This window comes from Suillus clintonianus, assembly GCF_016758775.1.
Source record: "Suillus clintonianus strain FC179 chromosome Unknown DEU56scaffold_7, whole genome shotgun sequence".
Classification (NCBI taxonomy): domain Eukaryota; kingdom Fungi; phylum Basidiomycota; class Agaricomycetes; order Boletales; family Suillaceae; genus Suillus; species Suillus clintonianus.
Genome location: NW_024539231.1, coordinates 420,241 through 439,583, shown reverse-complemented (window position 1 = coordinate 439,583; position 19,343 = coordinate 420,241). Strand labels below are relative to the sequence as shown.

Sequence of the window (19,343 nt, the reverse complement as noted above, 5' to 3'; positions counted from 1 at the left end):
CGCAGGTGGTCCAGTAGTCGGTTGCGGCTTGCCAACGCTAGGCTCGTGACCAGCCTGAAGCGAGGAGTTTGAAATTTAGCAGGTGTTGGCCGTACCGGTGGTACTCGAATCGTTGTGTATAACCAAGTCTAAATTCGACAGTCACGCATCACAGCGTTTGATTGCAAAAGTTGATTAGATTCAACTTTAACAAACCAACCATGTCAATGGAGCTCAGTAGCGCTGCAGAGCTCAGACGATGGCTCACCTCCCATGGCGGATTTTTTCATTCGCTCGTCTCTTTGTCCCAAGGTGCTCGATCTAACACGTAAACACATCATATGCTTTCCGCCGTTTACTTTCACCGCCAGGCAAATTCGGACTCTCTGCCATCGCGCAGGATACTATCAATACCGACACAACGATCGTATCTTGTCCATTTTCACTGGCCATCGACGTGGAGTGTTCTCTGCGTGCTCTCACAGCGCTATTTGGCGAATCGACTCTCGTTGACCTGCAGTCGTGGTCGGAAAGGCAGCTTATTTGTACTTACATATGCTTGCACTGGATCTTCCCTGATTCTAGGCGCGTTGAATTATTTTTGTCCGTCTGCGTGCGTGTTTGATGATCCCACAATGCAGCCCAATTCCCGATGTTCTTCGACATCTCCCCTACTTGAAAAGCCTTCCACCTGCGGACGCATTGCTAACGCCACTTCAATTCACGCCATCTGAACTTGAGGCTTTCCGAGGAACTAACATCTACGGCGCTACCCGTGATCGTCAGGAGAGCTGGAGTGCTGAGTGGAACCAATGCCGAACCTTCATCCACGCCGTTAATCCGGATTGGGCTGAAAGATACACTTGGTATGTACCCTCCGTGCTTGTTTTATCCGCGTACACTCCTCAAACCAAATCAGGGATAAATATCTAATAGCATCGACGTATCTTTCAACCCGCGCATTTCCATCCACGCTCCTATCTCGATCCCCTACGCTGCAGACCACCGCCTCGAGTTATCCGTTCATGCTTCCGGGCGTGGATATTCTCAACCATGCTCGTGGACAGCCCGTTTCTTGGTGTACGTCGTATCCAGAGGGAAGTAAGGAAGAAAGGGATGACTCGGCCAATATTTCCATCATTTCGCATACCACGACGCTTCTTGGCGAAGAAGTCTTCAACAACTATGGACTGAAAGCAAACGACGAGCTGATCCTCGGATACGGCTTCTCGCTTCCACAGAACCCGGATGACAAAATTACGCTACAGCTAGGTGGGTCCTCTAACAAGTGGGTGATCGGTCGTCTTGCAAGTGGTGTGGAAGGACTCTGGAACGAAGTGAGGCGACTGGTGGCTGCAAACCTGGAGGAGATAGGGTACGAGGACGATTTAGAAGCAGCACAACTGCTGTTGGAAATGGTTCAGAAGAAATGTGATTTACTTCCGGATCTACCGGACGAGAAGGACGTCACTATACGCCCGGAGGTGAGATTGATGCTCAAACATTACCTAGAAGGTGGGTCTTCGGGAAATTCGTTGCGAGGTTTCCTGACGTCATTTTTTCAGGGCAGCGTGACATTCTTTCTTCGTTGAAATTGTACTTCGAGGAGAGACAAGAGGCCGCAATAGAGGCCGCAAGAGATGAAGGCATTGAATTAGTATTTGATGACGAATGAATATGAATAAAAGAGACTTGCTGGGAGCGCACCGTCAAGGTTCCTACAACCAATATCGACTAGAAATCAGTCTGCCCACTCAGACATCGATGATGGGGTGAATTTTTTTCAACAGAGATACAATAGCGCGGATATTGTGTAAACCACGAGTTGATAAAGGGCGAAACTCTCCAACCCAAGGACTCCAAAGGTAGAAATGCATTGGACCCCCGCCTAGTAAACCAACATATTTCTTCAAGCTGGACTTGCTGGACTTGGAGGAGATGATGCAAGCAATACGTGTAGCAACGTGAAAAGTGATCAACTTGTACCTGGGTCAAGTGCTGGGTTATGAAAACCATTGAAAATACAGGAGCCTTTGTAAGCTTCTGCCCTTCAGACAGAACGACGAGGTACGAACGCAGGCCCATAGAACACCACTGCATTTCAAGCCAGGAGAGGAAGTGATTATTCCAGACAGCCATATATGTATGGATGAGTACGTCGTCCCATGAGTTCGGAGCTCGCGAGAGATGAATAGCCCAGTGTTAACATGCGTATTTGAGAGTACCCGAAGCTGATCGACTTCGTTCTCGTTTGCGAGGTTTGTAAAGGTCTCCATGGAACGGATGACTTCCACATCGAATAGAAAACAATGTCGTTGTGTTGAATGATCATGGTGCCTCATGGCCAGGAGCGCCGAAAACATTAGGGAATTAGGCGTGCTTTTGAACCGCTGGATCGCTTGAAATGCCAGCTGTGAACACAATTCTGGGACAACTTTGGATTCGCTAATTGCTTCCAGTGTGCTCGAGAATTCTTCCGTTGTCACCCAGACGCAGGAGTAGATTGCCATGCTTGACCGTGAGATATGGGCAGCCACTCTCGTCCGTCCCTGGCCTGGCAAGACGGTTCCAAGAGGTAAGCCGTGACTTGACCAATATTAATTTTACAAGGTTTTATGTAAAAAGAACGTTCACTCAAATTCCCATGACAATATTTGGTCACCGGTGCCGCGCGCGGTGGTGCGCCATATTAGTGCGCCATCCGTTCACCGTCTTTTTCACCCACGGACGCCTACGCACGCTCGACGTAGGAGTTCCACATTGCATTCCACCACCCAACAGTGTCAGGCGGCTTTTGGACTCTCTGCGACTGCACTCAATCCGTTCGTCTCATATCTATTTTCGCCGATTGCGCGTTGCGACGAATTGACATGCTATGGTGATATCCAAGTTTACTTCATTGTAATCAAACTTTTGGGAGAAACAAAGAGATGCGATAAAGACTGCAAGGGAAGACTTAGGAGGCCAATTGAAGTCGTTTACGACGATAAATGGATACTTCAGTGCTTCTGGAATGAGTACATGAATACGAAGACACCATGGAACGACATTGCAATCTCTTGTATTCTCCCGCCCTTCTTTGTTCTGAACCACGGCGGCCCGTGTGTTCCAGGTGAATATCACTGGGGAGACAAAATACTAATATTCGGCTGAAGCCCTAGCATATAGATGCGATTCGCATTTTCAAAGAATGCCATCTTCACGATAGACACTGCCTGGTCTTCCGTGAGGTCTCGTTTACCGACAAAGCCCGCTAGGACCTGAAGAATCAAATTTCATATCTAGAGGATTCACGCAAGGAAATATACCGATTACCTCGTACATCACCTCGCGAGCTTGGGCAGTGGCAAGGTAGAACCTTTCCGGCCACCACGCCGCATCAGCTATGGAACGGTAAGTGGTGTGTGCGGTGACAGATAGGCTGCTGACGAACTGGACCACAAGATCTTATTGGTAGGCGCCAACTCAAGCACTTGACGTATCACGGTGCGTTGGCCGTCAGCGGAGATGAAGGGGAAAATCTCTCCAAAGTCGAGATAAACGTTCTTGTACACGGACGTGAGGTAGCCAGCGTCTCTCGTGTAAGGGTAGCTGGAATGCAGGAGAACGAATATGGTTTCTGGGAAGGCTTTGATGATAGGCTGCATATGCGCCGGAGAGGACTTTGTCAGCGTAATGTCATTGTCTCCGAGACCTTGAGGCGGATAAGTATCACGCACGACGACCGAAGCCGCAGTTTAGCAACGCACCTGTGTGGAACTGGACTTTATACGACGTGAGTGGGAAGGTGACGCGCGGAGTGGAACGAATGCTTACTAGGTTTCTTGCATCTGCCTGCAATATCGAGGACTATCTTGACTAGGTGATCGTTCAAAGCTTTGTGCTCGAAGCGAATAAAACCTTTTTCCTTGAACTGCTCAGATGCAGATGTTAGGCACTGGTAGAGTTCATCCGCACTGCAGGGCGCAGGATCGATATCCAAACCAGTTCTATTGCATCTGTGAGTCGACCTGACCATCTATCCAGACCACGATACAACTACTTACCTGTAGCAAGCAACAGATTTGTACCCTACCACATGATCATCTACGGCAGTATCATTCATGTAGATGGTGAACTCCTCCAGGAATGTGTCGCAGAGAATATTAATTGAAAGAGGCGAGTTATCATTTGCGACGAGGATGTCTTGTAAGATGTTCTGTGCATCAGAACTGAGCGTTTCTCAAAGATAGGGATGGTGATCCCTTACCTGGCCCTCCACTTCTAGTCTCACAATCCGCTTCGATGGACTTCCAGTGTACTGGTCGTGCCAATTCAAATCTTCAGCCATTTCCGCGATTCCACCTAAGCCATCGTCGAACAATATACACTGGATTCCAGTAGGCTCCATGCAGAGCTTACACAGCTCTGCATAATCAAACTCGAGCCTCTTCTTCTTGACGCCCTCCCAGGTAGCATCGTCACCCGTCAATCCAAAGAGTTGGGATAATTGAGCTGCTGCACGCAAACAAGGAAGAGTGTGGACGGCGTCGTTTAAAGCGTCGCCGTGGGCCTCAGATATGAGCACTTCGTATTGAATGGCGTCGCGGTGCTTTGATTTCAGGAATGGATGTGCATGGTTGTCGATAATGGGGTACCCGAAGGCAGCTTTGGCTAGTTCTCTGTACATTGGTCCCATGGTAGTTAGATGAGATGGTAATGATATGGGAGTGCTCGGAAGCAATTCTTATCTAGGGGTTGCAGCTGAACCTGGAATATTTATAACCGACATCGGACGATATCTTATCAGATCAAAGCACGACAATACAAAGTTGCTCCCGCTTTCCTTCACCCACACGAAACCAGTGACTGTTGACATGCCTGTGTCAGTCGAGGATTTGGATCGGGCAATTCGAGCTGCATTCCCCGTGTCCCATCTTGAAATCGAGGATCAATCGAGTGGGTGTGGATCCAGCTATGCAATTTTCCTAGTTAGTGAGGTATGTACTCAAATCGAACTGAAGCTGCTCATAGTCAATATGAAACGGAAATACTACATAGGTCTTTGAGGGCAAGAATACTCTCGCGAGGCATAGATTAAGTGAGAGACTCTCAGCATGACGTTCATCAAGATACGGGGATGCTCATCGTCTGACAGTCAATCAGGCACTGAAACAAGAAATATCACAGTTGCATGCGTTTTCTCAGGTGAGCTTGGGGGCTTCTTCATGGTTGGAACGGTACTTTGATTGATCGACTTTCTCTCCAGAAATCCTTCACTCCAGCGCAATACGCTACGTATCTAGCGAAAAGCGGTTGACCAATGAAGTTCTTTTGAACAGCACAATAGTTTCGCCACAAATTAGATGGGCGACACCAGCATGTTTTTTTTTAGTTCAAGTGGGGGATGTGACTAATAAGTAATACTGAAATCAACGCTCCAAGTGTAGCCTTCAGATCCAATGTGATGTTGTCTTCTGAAAGTGGACAATAGAGCCGGTTGCTCCTGCCTAGACCTCTGCCACTGTGCTTGTACACTGGCTGGCATTCAGTTGTTTCCACATACCATCATTCTCTACTACTAATTCACATTATTCACACACGGTTACACGACCTTTCACGTGACCTTGTGGACTCAGCATTATGGTTGATAAGTCCGATGGCCCTGCTTTGGTCAGTGCCTTCAATCACTTGTCAGTGTGGCACGTTCCCGTTTCATTGTGATTTGGTGAATATCCACAGGGACGTTTAGGGTAAAACAATAGCTTCTCGCGACGTCGTGCCCACAACAGAGGGGTATAAAGATGCTCGCGATGGACAGCAGAAGTCCCAACGCACAACACATCCATCTTCTTCTCCGTATCTTTTGATCTACCACTCTCACCATGTCAGAACAGGTTTTTGTCGACATTGACGCTCTTGTGAACGAGCTTCAGAAATATCCGCTTCCCACCGAAACAGACGCGTACTTTACGGAATTTGAGCCTGGAAGAGCCTTCCTTAGAGAACAGCTATACGCCGTCTTCAATGGTTTCCTCTCCCAGTTCTTCACGCCAGACGCTACAACATTTGTCTCCACTTGCGATAGTCTGATCCCTCTGCTTGACCTGGCGCTACTTACCGCGGAAAATCGCAAGCTGGTATGGTTCATCTCAAGTCATTTTGACGCGCTGGCTTACAAAAATCCTAGGTTTTAGATATCTTGGAGGTATGGGTTTTATTATGGCTCGCTAATACACGTTAGATGTTGACTCCGCGATGTACTAGCTGGCCGACGTAATGTTCGATAAATTCGTGAGCGTCTCTCTGACGCTCCAGCAGAGCTGCGACCCGCTTTCTGTTGTGCCGACACATTCAATCATCCGAACGCGCTTGCTTGACCTCATTGACCAATGTCTCGCGCCTCCGCACTATTTCAGTGACATCGGCTGTACGTATCCAGCTCATTCTCGATTGTGCATGCATGTCTCATAATTTCGCCCGCTTCAGCCGAGCTGCAAACTCTAAAATCAAAGATTCAAGAGCGCGAGGACCAAGCGAAAGCTGCCTTATTTGCTTGCGATACACAGTGGATTTACGATCTATGGGATTCATGCCCTGAGTTCAAAGCACTGGACTCGTGGCTGTCGGAAGATATTCCAGCTTTAGCGCTGGAAATAGTTGCTCAGGGATGCACGTCTACTGTTCCCACTTCCAATGAGGTTTCCATGCTTTCACCAAGCACAACCGCGCAACTCAGACGGAACTCGTCTATCATTTTGGAAAACCTACGAGCGTCCAACCTGGGAGCATCTCAATATTTATCTGCTCTACCTACATCAGTTTCACGCCCCATTAAGGGCCTCCCCAAACGAGGTGCCTCGTTTTCCCGGACGCAATCACTTTCCGCGATGCTTCCTCCTCAAGCTCAAGCCCGTGTGCTGGACGCGCTTGGGACGGTTGCTGAAATGGAGGAAGAATAGGACTGAGGTCCGCAGTTGTATTTGTATCGCATTTTACTGGTCTCAGCATAGTCTCAGCATATTCACGTACATATACTACTATTGGTAGTTGTAGCATCACAAAAATTCTGTCTTTTCAAACATTCGCTTTGCGGTATCTTGAAGTTCTGAACTACCTGTAAGTGGACCTGAAGGTTAGAATAATTCATAGTTGAGTAACAAAATACTGAAAGACACCGGTAATTGGCCAGTTTCCGAGTCGTGCTTTGGACCACCAGAAGGGGTCAATAATTCTGAACACTATTGTCTGAGGTCAGCAGACTTTTATTGGGAGGTTCTATGGCGGGCGGGGACATGCAATTTCAACGGTCAAACCATACTTTTATAAACGACGTTCGCCACAACCTTGACTATGTTTGACCATATTTGGTGTTGTTGAAAACAGAAGGCTTTGATCAACAAGTTTGATCTCTTGATCAAGAACTCATATACGACATTTAAGTACTAGTATCATACATCCAGTTGACATCCAGCACACAATGAACGACGAAGTTTCACGCTCTACATCTCCCAGTCCTTGTGAGTTATTCATTTTAGTCTGCTCACAATACACGTGCTATCGTCTGAATGCTGATCTTTTGAAGCTGAAGGAACCCATTTGAAGTCGGCCCAATTACACAGTACTTCACCATTACAAGAAGAGTTAGGTAGGTAGTTCTGCTTAATAAAAGCACGATGTAACAATTCTTTTGACAGATACCTATGATGGGGCACACAGATCTCAATTCTATGAATTGGGTCAGGTTGGTTTATAGTCGATGCGCTGTGCTGCGTACATAATTGATGCAGCTTCGTTCTTAGAAATTACTGGAGGAGAGTATGGGTCCAGATCGGCCTCTTATATCTCCACCGACGTCAATGTATGAGCTCCGGGGAGAGTATACTGGCGCCCCATCTTTTGTGGCGCAGATTGACAGCTTGATGAATCAAGGTTACACAAAGATTATCCGTACTAAAGGTAGTATATCAATGAAGCGAGGTACTCGCACAACCTGATGCGAACATTTAAACCAGGTGATGGGAATTGTTTCTACCGAGGTAAAGTTGAATTTACGACTTCCGCCTTCCGCATACTCACGAATTCATAATATCAGCTCTTGGATACGCGTACCTCAGTAGCCTCATCGATTCGCCAAACCTCGTCTCTTCTGCAAAATCTGTAATTGAATCGGGCTGCAGAATGATGGAACATAATTTCATGGACGCGGATATCATTTCGACTTTCTGCGAACCCCTCATGGATCTAGTAGATGCCGTTGGAAATCCCGATCCTACTCAAGTGCTGACGGATGAACATCTATTATCTGCTTTTCTGGAAGACGAAAGTAAGATTCTCGTGTACGACCTGACTACTTGCATCTGACACAATTCAGCGTCTAACTGTATTGTCACGTACTTGAGACTTTTAACCACAGCCCAAATACAATCCGCCAGCGACGATTATGCTGGCTTTCTCTTCAATGATTCAGGAGATCCGTTGGAACCCATCGAATTCTGTCGGCAATATGTCGATCCCCTCGGGAAAGAAGCAGGTCAATATACTGAGTTGCAGTCGCATTGATATATTCAAGTTGATATCATTCGATAGACCATGTTCAGGTGGCGGCCTTGTGTCGGGCTCTCAAACTGCACATCAGGATCGCGTATCTTGATGGCCATTCTCCAGACGGCCAAGCCCACTTCCAAGACATCACACCGCCGTCCGGCGGACAGAACAAACCGTTGATTCTCATCTATCGGTATGTCGACGACCGACTTTGAATTATCCACAGCTGATATTTGGTAGCCCTGGTCACTACGATGTTTTGATAAAGACGAACTGATTTGGTGCAGTATGAGCCCGCTGGTGCAAATATTCCCTGCGTATCGGTATGGCATCTCCAACCTATGAGTCTGACATACCTATATATCCTACGCGCACGCAAATGTGATTTGGCCGACATTCGTTCATGAATTCGAATTCTACTCGTCACACGTAGTCAAACTGTTGGCGAGTATATGTGGTTCATATGTGTTTCATTGCACGTCACCCTGTCCCGATCGCCCGCGACTTACACACATTGCAACCCGCTGGCTCAACAAGAATGTGCATATCGAATGTATCTGGGTGTACGTTCAGGGATAGATATTAATCCTGCGGCCTGCCAGCCACGAAAATAAGTGTGCCACTATGGCTCTTGAATATTGAATATTGAATCTTGATCATAGTAGTCTTCCATAGTACTAGTTTCGTGCATTGAATTTGAGCTTGATCCAATATTACTCGGCCCTGAGGCCTGAGTCATTATAACGCGCGCCGGTCCAGATTTCCCACAGTTTGAATCGTCCAATATCTGTCCCAGCCTGCCTTAGGCTGTAACAAATCAATCATCCTTGATTCTCTAATCTCTTCTTACAAAACCAAGGACGTAGTCCTTGCAGCGCAACTCGGAGATGTTCCAAGCACCATACCCACCGTATGATCCAACTGATAAATCTGGGTGAGTTAACCCTTGCGGCATGAGAAGAAAGCTGATGAGCCTAATCATTCAGATTCTCGTAAGTCTCCTTTCGCTCGTGCTCTGAGAGGTCTGTTGTTGACTGGCTCTCCATCAAGATATGACACAGTAGTGAAGAGGTGGCCCATCATCTTGACAACCATCATCGATCATGTGCATCGTCTTCTCCATGACATCACTATAGAAGCCCAACAAGCCCGCAATTCAGATGTTTCTAAGGCAGAAGAATTGTCAAAGAAGACAACAGAGGGGCAAGAAATTATCTCGGAAATAAGCCGTTTGAAGTATCGGATGGCAAGGGACCACGAACTTGAGTGGGTAGAACATGACAATTTTTCTTAAACATATCTGAGATTCCTTTATATGCTGATGCATATGACACAGGAATATTCCCCAGGACGGGGACATTCTAATCGCTGAATATAATGCAGAACTTGAGAGTCTAAAACAGACGTCCCGGAACACTTGGTTCAAGGCACCATGGTTGTATGCGGAGTAAGTTAGGTCTGCCCCATAAAATTCGAAACTCTGAATTCAACGTGCAGATGCTACTTGTATGTCACCTCGAACAGGAGTTACTACACGCTTAGACACGCATAGATACCGTCTGATCCGGGCGTATTTTAACCAGAAGACACACTGGCGCGGATTTGATCCATTTTTTGCTCAAAAGCAGGAAATGTTTAAGAGCAGCGGGGCAGCTATCTACCGTATGTTCGACTAGGCCCTCTTCTTCTTCTTCTTGGGCACGACTGATAGGATATGCTTTTGCTAGAGATCGCGACCACTATGCACGAATTGGAAAGTGAGAAGGCCAAACTTCAAGGAGATCCCGATAAACTTGAAGTGTTATTCAAGGAGATGATTCAGATATGCCTTTGGTTGGTCTGCATTTCCGGTTTTGTGACGTTTTACTAATAGATCGATGTAGGGGCAATGCAACAGCAAGTCTGCCGTGATGCTCTTTTTCGCATATCGTTAACGTCGATATATGTAGGATCTTTCCCTCTTGACGCACCTCTCGCCGTCGGACATAGAGCATTTGCAGACGGTCGGTAAAGAGGCTCAGGAGGCTCGGTCAGGATTCATTCTTAAGGACGACCAAGGTGCTGTTTGGAGTTACATCAAGACTCTGGCCAATCAAGGAAAGCGTTTAGACTTCGTATTAGACAACGGTACTTCTTGGCGCCTGTTGCTGCACTTATGTCTAATCATCTGTCATGAACAGCTGGTTTTGAGGTTCGTTATTTATCGTCTCTGCAAGCAATGTGAAGCTCAATTGCTAACCTCGAAATACAGCTGTTTACAGATTTCGTTTTTGCGGACTTTTTGGTCACTTACACCCCGTACTTCTCTCAAGTTGTATTTCAGTACGTCATCTGAGGATTTTCGCTTTCAAACGATCGTGACCTCTGACTAACATTCACAAGCCCCAAACTATTCCCATGGTTCGTTTCTGATGTCACTCCTACCGACTTTGCGAAGACTATTTCGTCTCTACTTTCTGCCGCATTCTTTCCACCAAACTCCACGATTAGTCCAGATTCTGCTGCCCACTTACAACAGATGGTCACTCGATGGAAAAATTACATAGACAAGGGCATTTTCGCTCTCGCCACAGACATTAGCGATGGACAGAAGATGACGGAGTTTTGGAATGGCCCGTGGCCTTACTGGAACATGAACGAACTTGCACCGGAGTTGGGGCAGTGGCTGAGTGGTTCTGGGTTGGTTATTTTCAAGGTAAGTGGCACCCGTTAATTTTTAAAAGCCTAGCATTCGAAATATGCATTTCTTAGGGGGATCTCAAGTAAGTAAAATTCGTTACCATACTGATCTCTAAACCTGAAGTTTGAACGCTGCGCCGAAGTTACCGCAAGTGAGAGCTTTTCTTTTCTAGTTAACATCTGTGACATTGATGCGACTCAACGTCAGACTTGCAGGTGATGTTAAGTGGCCTGTATCCACTCCATTCCCAACCGCGATCGGTTGGTAACCCATAAATCCTTTTCGTCATTGCTTAAGAATGATATTTGGCAGGCCCACTAGCCGGATCATTCCCGCTTCTCAGCCTTCGTACGAATAAGGCTGATGTGGCGGTGGGAATAGATGAGGAAGTAGCTGAGAATCTTGATAACAAAGGCGAAAAGTGGAGAGTAAGCGGGAAGTGAGTTACGCACAACTTTGGACCATTAATCGGATGCTGATCTATGTTCCACACTGCACAGGTATGCCTTGGTTAGCTTTTTGCCAGGAAGAATTAATCAGTAGATCGGCACAAGTTTTGTCGTCAGAACCATCGTATCCATAGGCTGGAAGTACGGTACTAGAGTTATACTTAGATTACTTGCAAACGGGCACAGGTAAAATGCTGCGGCAACTGCCGCGATCCACTGCTGCGCTGCTCACAAAACATTAATGAGTGCACATTCAGATACTCACTACGCCTGCTGTTACTGGACCTCTGTGTATTCCAAACTACCCATGGAGTCAAGCATGCGCTAGGTCCTTATGCATCCACGCTCACAAAATCGGGTGCTGTCATACCAAGATTCACGCGCTCTTACTAGCGCTCCTTCTGCAAGTCTTGGTTCAATAACCAATGTTGTCTTCTTCAAAGTCGTCAAACAACTAATTTTCCTGATGTCACCAACACTAACTATACCGCATCATTCGAATATTCAATGACAATAACAATATTCAATTTCTCCCCATACACACGCACCATCATTAGTCCCAAAGATTGATATATACGCCATGCTGGTTTCTTGGATTCCATAATGATTATCTGACTCGACACTCCGTCATGTCTTTTTCAACGTTCTTCGGAACAAATGACTTGAATACATATTACGACGAAATATTTGCGAAGACCTATGTCTATGTCTAGATCTCCTTGAAATCCGTTCCGCAACACTAAATAAATAAGTACTACGACGAAACTTGAAAATCAAGAAGAAAAAGCCAAATTCTCCTGCTCCCTGCATAGCACCAGACTACCGTCAACATCATAGAGCATCTCCCATGCTATACGCCACTGCCTGTCGATATTTGCACGCGCTCCTGGAAAGCGATTGAGGTCATGTCGGTTGCTGCATCAGAGTCGGCCACTAGCCGAGCGTAATATTCCCGGACGCTTAGGATGAGGCGTGGTCCTAGCACAAAGGACTGTATGACTTCCAAAATCTGACCAAAACTAACAAGAATCTGAGCGTCCAGGGAAAATGGGTCCTATAGAAATGATGAACCGCGGTCGCATGCAGAGGTCAGTGAAAGATTGCCATACCAGTAAGAGCGTTGGAGAAAGATCAATAATGAGGTTGAAGCAAGACACAACAACACAACTAGCACGTTCAATCATTCAGCGGAAAAGGGAACCACATTCACAATATGAGCTCACCTCGCAAGGTAAAGCACATGGAGTTTTATCAACTTTCCGATAATCCCTCCTGCCGAATGTTGTCGCAGTTCACGGAAGTGTTTTACAGCAATCCAGACTGCGAGACACAGTGCGAGGACCTCCCAGACAGTGCTGAGTACCCAAGCCATGAAAGTCAGAAGTACGGGATTATCGTCCGCATGGCCAATCGTGCACGCATAGGTGCCAGAGAGAATGAGTTCCTCTTGTATTCATCAATGAGCGCCATGCACGGTTTTCATTCACAATTAAGTGTACCTCCTGGAGCATGCCTCGTTACCACTACAATGGCCACTACGTCGACAATGTTGACAGCAAAGCACACGATGTCGAGAAATATCAGGATCCTTCTGGATCGTTGATACATGGCATGTAACCAAGCGATCATGATGACTGCAACATGTTTCGGTCAAGTCAATATCATAGGTCTTGTAACTGCACAACTCACCACACAGCATTGGCAATGTCACAACATCCGTCCAACTCTGTACGAGGTACATAATCCGGCCTGAGAAATCCAGTTAGTGATGGGCCTTGGGTGGATCACACACTACAAAGAGACTCACATCTGTAGCAGTCATGATAGTAAACGAAGAAGCTAGTCAAGAATGACACTCACCCCTACAGGGTGTCGCGGTTAATTGAATGGGAATAGCAGGCATCTGTGCAGAAGACTCACTGCATCTGTCAACAAAATCATCGGAACATTGACTGTATTCCACTGGTCACAAGATACAAACACGGTGAATGCGAGAAGACATACGCAGTATGGCCAGGCTGATTGTGAGAGATAGCAGATTAGCACGACAACAATTATCAAGCCTTCTAAACATACATGACAAAGAACATTCCAAGATAGCGCACCTAGGATATTGTCAAGTCGGCAGAAATTCACAACAGGCAAGCTACGTACACTCAGATAGAGAACCGTCATCAGGGACCAACGTTGCCTCTGTCGCAAATCAATATCGTTCTTCTGACGTGGAACTGTGCTCACCCAGACCAGTTCGACCTACAAACCAATCTTAGCGAGATGGCTGCTCCGGTCATAGCATCAACATACCTCTTGTCCGAACGTAAGGGCTGGAAATACTTGTGGGAAATCAGCAATTCTCTACTGTTATCATGCTCACCCCAATCATACACCACTCCAACACCAGTGGCAACTGGAAAACCACAATCAAGGTCAGATTAAGACATCAGCGTCAACATCTGACTGCTCTTCACGAACCTATAAAATAGCTTAAAAAACGCCATGAATTGATGAGTGGCCAATAAGCAGGGTCGTCTGAGATCAGGGTCATGCTGTTAGTGGATGGATGTGAGGGAGCGGGGAACTTGGTGGACATACAACGATGATATTCGTGCTAGATATACCACCATCCAGTGCTTGTATGACCGAAATGAGATCGAGGGATGATATCCGTTCCTGCCAATGGATATGATATCATGAAGTGATGCATTGGGCCTTGAATAAAATGCCGCTCATGCGAAAGTGATTGGATACTGACGGTTCGATGCTAGCGATCACCGCACCCCGCGCCAACGGCAGAATCGTTGAGTGTTGGTGCGGCAGTGTCTTCCCTTCTATCGAGGTCGTTCACTACAGGTACCAGTAGATATCTTATATCATTGATCTTCATTCTAATAGCCAGTGTTGCCAGCCTGTGCTTAATCAGGGAATAAATAATGAATTCAAGATGTGGGGCTCAACGTACGTAGAACAAGTTAGTCATGACACATTTGCACAGGCAGAACTTGAACACCGCAAAAGATGAAAGAACATCTAGAACTGTTCGTGATTTTGTCACCTCTGTTCTGATGCCATTCTCATATGCTGGTCATGATGCATGATGGGCGCAGTATTTTCGAATTTGCATCGTGGAGTTGGTGACAGGCATCAGTTTTCACAGCCAGAGACATGTGCATCATGGTTGAAGTTCCGCGATTGATATCTGGTGAAGATACTACACCATATGTAGCTCAAGATAGCAACACAGGGGAAAAGAGGAGTGGGAAGCACCGTTAATGACCGCATCAAGCCTGACTTGTTGTTTTTGGACCTAGCTGCCAGCGCACACCTTTAACGTCGAATACAATGAAGCCCGATGCGAAACGTACCACACTAAATCCATCATGTAGCCGATGCCGATTGGAGTGATAAAGTCGACTTCTTCATCCGCTGTTCGTAGGGTAGCCTGGTATGGAATACCGTCAATATCTCACGTGAGCCAGTTACTACCAGGACTACATAGTACACCAACCCCCCAGAACACCCACTAAAGATCAAGATTCGAGAATGCAGAGCCTCCAGATCATGCAGAAATGCTGTCTGAATTTGAGAATGCAGAGGCTGTAGACGGAGAGGTGATTGTAGCAGTGAGGTGATTTGTGGATATCACTACTACCTGGCGGGTGTAACAGGATCAAACCAGGACGATAAGTTGACTGGAGTTGCGGGATTGGTTGATGGTACAGCATTAAAGAACCTACTTATCTTTAGCCTCTGATTTGGTCTTTGACGATTTCATCATCGCGATCGATGTGGATCATCATAGGAATGTTTCTGTGCTAGAACGCGGATAGCTTGATCAGAAAGATTTCACGAAAGATTTCACTACTCGAGGGCCTGTGCGCATTTGGACATTCAAATGTTGATCTATTTGGAGTGTTTAGAATATTTTTCGAGGTTTACAGCATAGTATTTGAACAAGCTATACGCCGTTAGATATTGCATATAGATGGAAATATGGAACAGGAAGAGTTACATCACGGGGCAGCAGACTGAGAAGCAGAGACAGCGGGACGAGTTCAGCGTGGGATACACCAAAGTGCGAGGCAAAAATTGCCTCAACAATCATAGTCTTCTTCTTGAGTAGGTTGTTGTATCGCCGTCTGTACCTCAGGCTGACGCTGAGGGGTCGAATGTGGCTGCGATGCAGGCTGAGCTACTGCTGAGGGCGACTGACTAGTCTGAGCTTTCGAGTCGGTCTTCACAGGGGGAGGTGCTACGTAGACTCTCTGAAGATTAGGTGATGTATAAATAAATCATAACGAGGGACATCTAATACACTGCTTGCCTTTTTTCTTCCGGAAGAGACGGCGTTTGGGGTGCTATTGCATCGCAATGGACCCCCTTGCAGTAGGACGATGTCGAGAGGGGAAGAAGAAGTTCCAGAGGCGGCGAACCGAGGAAGCACGAGGACGCTGGGAACGAGGAGAGGGACCTGATGGTGCCGATGGCATGATAAGGCTTCGAATGTTTATCAACAATGTACCCTTTGCATGACGAAACACGAGGCTTACCTGAAAAAGTCGCTGTATGGATCTTCTCCCCCCTCTGAATCTTCTGTGAGAAGATTTGTAGCGTTAACGGAAAGCAGTCGAATGCGAGAGTACTGACGTCAAGGCAAGGTGGTGGCGGCGACTTGGTGAAGTGCCCTGTTGTGTAGCTTGTCACCTTGAAGCATGGGTGTAAAAGCACGTACTTGAAGATCAAAAGCTACATCCACAAAGTGATGTTGCTGTCATCTCCACTATATGCGATGTATCCTCCATCCCGAGAGAATGATACACAAAAGGGTTTTGCAATCCTCCTGGCTTAATGACTGTCTGGGTCGGTTATGGGGCTCTGTGTCCCATAACTTTGCTTAATACCAGAATAGCCCACGCACGCCAGTACACTGTGTTTGGGTGAAAGTGTGACGGAATTCACCAAATTGTTGTGTTTGAACTTTGAAGCGATTTCGAACTTCTGTGCCAGAGTTGGGGCAAACATCGCGGCATTATCACGTTGCCCCTTGCAAACGTATCACATGACAGATCTGAGGCTCCGGTCCGGCAACATCTTAAGCCGAAGAACTTTTGTCTGTTCGGTTTACGATTTTGAATGTCCACTGGTAGTCTGGTACTACTTAGTATGGCACTTTTACTCTCGGAGAACGTTTTGGATCCAACAGTCGTTCTGACGCTCTGAAGACGGTGACCGTACATATTGATATCTTACAACCTACTGGTCGAGCATTTGGAAGTATGTTTGCACTCCGTTTGCCGAAACGACAGTGTCTACGAAGCAGATCACTCAAATATGTCCTCGCCCCCTCTCAGCGGTGGATATCGTCTTCTCCAGCGCAGCTATGGAAGACAACCCATGCAACATCTACCTCAACAGAACTCAAGGCTGCAACTGAAACGCAGGATATCAAAGCGTTGGATAATCTTCTCAAAGCCGTCAGTCAGTATCAAGACGCAGTGTTTTGACGATATGATTGCTAATCTCGAGTTGGCGGCTTTGTAGGCGAGAAGGCTAATCCTGCTTACCACAAGTGCGACTGTTACTCATGTTGAAAGGAGGCAAACAGAGCTGACCATAATCTAGTATTATGCCAATGAGGACGCCAATGCTGTGGTCAGAAGCACTCTTGAATGCCACCTCGGCGTCGAAATCTTCTGGGGACAATCCCGTAGAAGCTCCTGCGCCCGAGAAAACACTTCCTCCACGGTACATGCACGATACATATGCCGAAATCCTTCTTCCGTTTGCGTCATCTCCAAAGTTATTTGAGCAGTATACAAACGCATGGGGTGGACTTCGGACTGGCATGCTTATGGAACATCTTGACTCGCTGGCTGGATCGATATCTTACAAGCATATGTTGGGACCAGGCGTGGAAACGCTTGGTCGTATACATGAAAGAGGCTTCTACATTGTCACCGCTTCTGTTGATAGGTCAGTAGAAGCCAAAGGGAAGTTATAATGCGTCTTAATGCTTGTCCCAGACTGGACGTCCTCGCCCCTCTTTCGCCCGTCAGGGACATCCGCCTGAGCGGCATAGTTATCTACACTGGGACTAGTTCCATGGAAGTAGCTGTCAAGATGGAAGCTCTCGGGGCAAGCGGCGTGGAGGATACTCTGCTACTTGGTCAGTACCCAACACTTGTCGGAGCTTTGTCTTGAGAAGTAACGTTTCTGCAGGCCGATTCTCTATGGTATGCAGGGACGCCCGAACTCACAAAGCTCGGCCGGTAAACCCACTCATACGTAGTTCACCCGAAGAGACTGCATTGTATTCGATGGGCGAAAGTGCGTTGTGGTCTCACATATCTCGTTGGATCCGTTGAAGACATGTAGATGCAAAGAAGCGGAGACGATCGATGGCCCTTCGCTCTCTTTCTAAGGTACCTCCCAGTTCTGATGAAGCGGCAGAACTGCACTCGATGTACTTGCAATACGGACAACTTGAAGACAATGGTCATCAACTGTCCAACTACGAACGTGTTTGGATGGGAGACACACATTTGGAGAAGACCATGCTCATGTTTCCGCAAGAGCGCAAGTAAGTCTTTATCCGGCTTTGTCTTTGTAGCGCTCAGTGACACGCTCGAAGTGTCCACCAGAAAATCTTCGGAGGTGACTATTTTGAGATCTGCCTCACACAACGCTGATTGTTCTCCTGAAGGCTATCTTATGCGACTTGCTTATGAGGTGTGTTGACTACTGCTGCTGCTAGCCACATCGTTGATATGGCATTCTCAGCTTGGTTTTGCGAACGCATCACTTTTCACACGTTCGCATGTAACATTCATGTCACTGGACAGTATCTCTTTCGCAAAACCCGTTCCCATAGGATCTATTTTACGACTGACCTCGCAGGTTCTTCACACTACACCTCCCGGAGAGCTCCCTGGTGTAGTGGTACGTTTTCAATGTATATGTTCTTGCTGCTCGTGCCTAAACCCCTGTATGTCTTTCAGCACGTTGGAGTCCAAGCTAATGTTGTCGATGTGCGAACTGGGCACGAGCAGACTACCAACGATTTCCGTTTCACATGGTATCCGGATGATGGTTCCGCTGTCCTTAGAACAGTTGTTCCAAAGACCTATCAAGGTATGGGCGAGCGCATTTCAGTAGAATTCTTGAATGATCAATTGTGGAATGACAGAGGCGATGCTTTGGTTGGAAGGCAAACGAGCACTGGAGATGGGCGATCAAATCAGGGGGGAAAGAAACCAGAAACGAAGCGCCTAGTAGTTCTTCTAATTGACGTTCATAAGAGAGGTCCCTCTAGACCAACCTCGCTACAATATCATTTTCGTGCCACTTCAACGAGAATGAAATCAATCAATTCACCCCTACTACAGGACGTTTATTGTGATGGAAGCATGCACGGATTGTGTTGTGTAATGTGCGCCCCGAAACTGTTATAGGCCTCAAATATTGTTCTCCGAAATGTGCACTTGACGAACCGAATGCTACCGGTATCCTAAGGCGAGGGTGTCCGAGGGACGACAATAGTGCATAGTGAACCTGAGGACTGTGAGTGCATTGAACAGTTTAGGGAACGGGTTTGATGTGACGTCTCTGAGACCTATGCACAATGATTGAAAGTTTGTATGCAGAACGTTTCGGCCCGGAAAATCTAGCGGGAGGAGAGGTTGGGGCGCAGCTGGAGTTGCTCAGCACATCAT

At 46.9% G+C, this 19,343-nt stretch overlaps 8 protein-coding genes across 8 annotated transcripts; 6 read left to right on the top strand and 2 right to left on the bottom strand.

Annotated features, from left to right (window-relative positions):
- Positions 1 to 99: 99 nt before the first annotated feature.
- DEU56DRAFT_776409 (uncharacterized protein) lies at positions 100 to 1,706 on the top strand. The gene is made up of 5 exons (XM_041351706.1): positions 100 to 291; positions 351 to 564; positions 621 to 845; positions 899 to 1,494; positions 1,545 to 1,706. Exons 1-5 carry the CDS (start codon positions 201 to 203, stop codon positions 1,652 to 1,654), a joined length of 1,236 nt encoding a protein of 411 aa, XP_041213456.1. The 5' UTR covers positions 100 to 200; the 3' UTR covers positions 1,655 to 1,706.
- Positions 1,707 to 2,621: 915 nt separating this feature from the next.
- Positions 2,622 to 4,717, bottom strand: DEU56DRAFT_776401 (amidohydrolase 2). The gene is made up of 8 exons (XM_041351705.1): positions 4,229 to 4,717; positions 4,026 to 4,177; positions 3,796 to 3,968; positions 3,729 to 3,743; positions 3,413 to 3,673; positions 3,295 to 3,362; positions 2,870 to 3,239; positions 2,622 to 2,801 (listed from the first exon to the last, which is right to left on the bottom strand). The coding sequence occupies exons 1-7, from the start codon at positions 4,655 to 4,657 to the stop codon at positions 3,099 to 3,101; spliced, it is 1,239 nt and encodes a 412-aa protein (XP_041213455.1). The 5' UTR covers positions 4,658 to 4,717; the 3' UTR covers positions 2,622 to 2,801; positions 2,870 to 3,098.
- On the top strand, positions 4,718 to 5,448 carry DEU56DRAFT_776396 (bola protein). The gene is made up of 4 exons (XM_041351704.1): positions 4,718 to 4,958; positions 5,020 to 5,059; positions 5,117 to 5,166; positions 5,228 to 5,448. The coding sequence occupies exons 1-4, from the start codon at positions 4,836 to 4,838 to the stop codon at positions 5,276 to 5,278; spliced, it is 264 nt and encodes an 87-aa protein (XP_041213454.1). The 5' UTR covers positions 4,718 to 4,835; the 3' UTR covers positions 5,279 to 5,448.
- A 148-nt stretch (positions 5,449 to 5,596) lies between these two features.
- Positions 5,597 to 7,040, top strand: DEU56DRAFT_776393 (uncharacterized protein). The gene is made up of 4 exons (XM_041351703.1): positions 5,597 to 6,098; positions 6,149 to 6,166; positions 6,226 to 6,388; positions 6,448 to 7,040. Exons 1-4 carry the CDS (start codon positions 5,844 to 5,846, stop codon positions 6,918 to 6,920), a joined length of 909 nt encoding a protein of 302 aa, XP_041213453.1. The 5' UTR covers positions 5,597 to 5,843; the 3' UTR covers positions 6,921 to 7,040.
- A 337-nt stretch (positions 7,041 to 7,377) lies between these two features.
- On the top strand, positions 7,378 to 9,107 carry DEU56DRAFT_776389 (peptidase C65 Otubain-domain-containing protein). Its single transcript, XM_041351702.1, has 9 exons — positions 7,378 to 7,478; positions 7,544 to 7,606; positions 7,656 to 7,702; positions 7,761 to 7,917; positions 7,974 to 7,997; positions 8,054 to 8,284; positions 8,333 to 8,491; positions 8,548 to 8,698; positions 8,746 to 9,107. The coding sequence occupies exons 1-9, from the start codon at positions 7,439 to 7,441 to the stop codon at positions 8,780 to 8,782; spliced, it is 909 nt and encodes a 302-aa protein (XP_041213452.1). The 5' UTR covers positions 7,378 to 7,438; the 3' UTR covers positions 8,783 to 9,107.
- A 126-nt stretch (positions 9,108 to 9,233) lies between these two features.
- DEU56DRAFT_977207 (uncharacterized protein) lies at positions 9,234 to 12,222 on the top strand. Its single transcript, XM_041359642.1, has 18 exons — positions 9,234 to 9,439; positions 9,492 to 9,497; positions 9,556 to 9,771; positions 9,842 to 9,952; positions 10,003 to 10,011; positions 10,058 to 10,167; positions 10,233 to 10,338; positions 10,389 to 10,401; positions 10,455 to 10,632; positions 10,686 to 10,696; positions 10,757 to 10,827; positions 10,888 to 11,200; positions 11,257 to 11,267; positions 11,328 to 11,336; positions 11,393 to 11,445; positions 11,498 to 11,624; positions 11,686 to 11,820; positions 11,892 to 12,222. Exons 1-17 carry the CDS (start codon positions 9,393 to 9,395, stop codon positions 11,726 to 11,728), a joined length of 1,434 nt encoding a protein of 477 aa, XP_041213451.1. The 5' UTR covers positions 9,234 to 9,392; the 3' UTR covers positions 11,729 to 11,820; positions 11,892 to 12,222.
- Positions 12,223 to 15,696: 3,474 nt separating this feature from the next.
- On the bottom strand, positions 15,697 to 16,459 carry DEU56DRAFT_776328 (uncharacterized protein). Its single transcript, XM_041351701.1, is given in 6 exon segments — positions 15,697 to 15,896; positions 15,949 to 16,102; positions 16,154 to 16,162; positions 16,171 to 16,174; positions 16,185 to 16,221; positions 16,413 to 16,459. 3 exon segments carry the CDS (start codon positions 16,160 to 16,162, stop codon positions 15,844 to 15,846), a joined length of 216 nt encoding a protein of 71 aa, XP_041213450.1. The 5' UTR covers positions 16,171 to 16,174; positions 16,185 to 16,221; positions 16,413 to 16,459; the 3' UTR covers positions 15,697 to 15,843.
- A 523-nt stretch (positions 16,460 to 16,982) lies between these two features.
- Positions 16,983 to 19,074, top strand: DEU56DRAFT_776315 (Thioesterase/thiol ester dehydrase-isomerase). Its single transcript, XM_041351700.1, has 10 exons — positions 16,983 to 17,200; positions 17,254 to 17,604; positions 17,655 to 17,797; positions 17,851 to 17,958; positions 18,007 to 18,211; positions 18,263 to 18,285; positions 18,335 to 18,360; positions 18,412 to 18,570; positions 18,630 to 18,762; positions 18,818 to 19,074. The coding sequence occupies exons 2-10, from the start codon at positions 17,258 to 17,260 to the stop codon at positions 18,901 to 18,903; spliced, it is 1,230 nt and encodes a 409-aa protein (XP_041213449.1). The 5' UTR covers positions 16,983 to 17,200; positions 17,254 to 17,257; the 3' UTR covers positions 18,904 to 19,074.
- Positions 19,075 to 19,343: the final 269 nt, after the last annotated feature.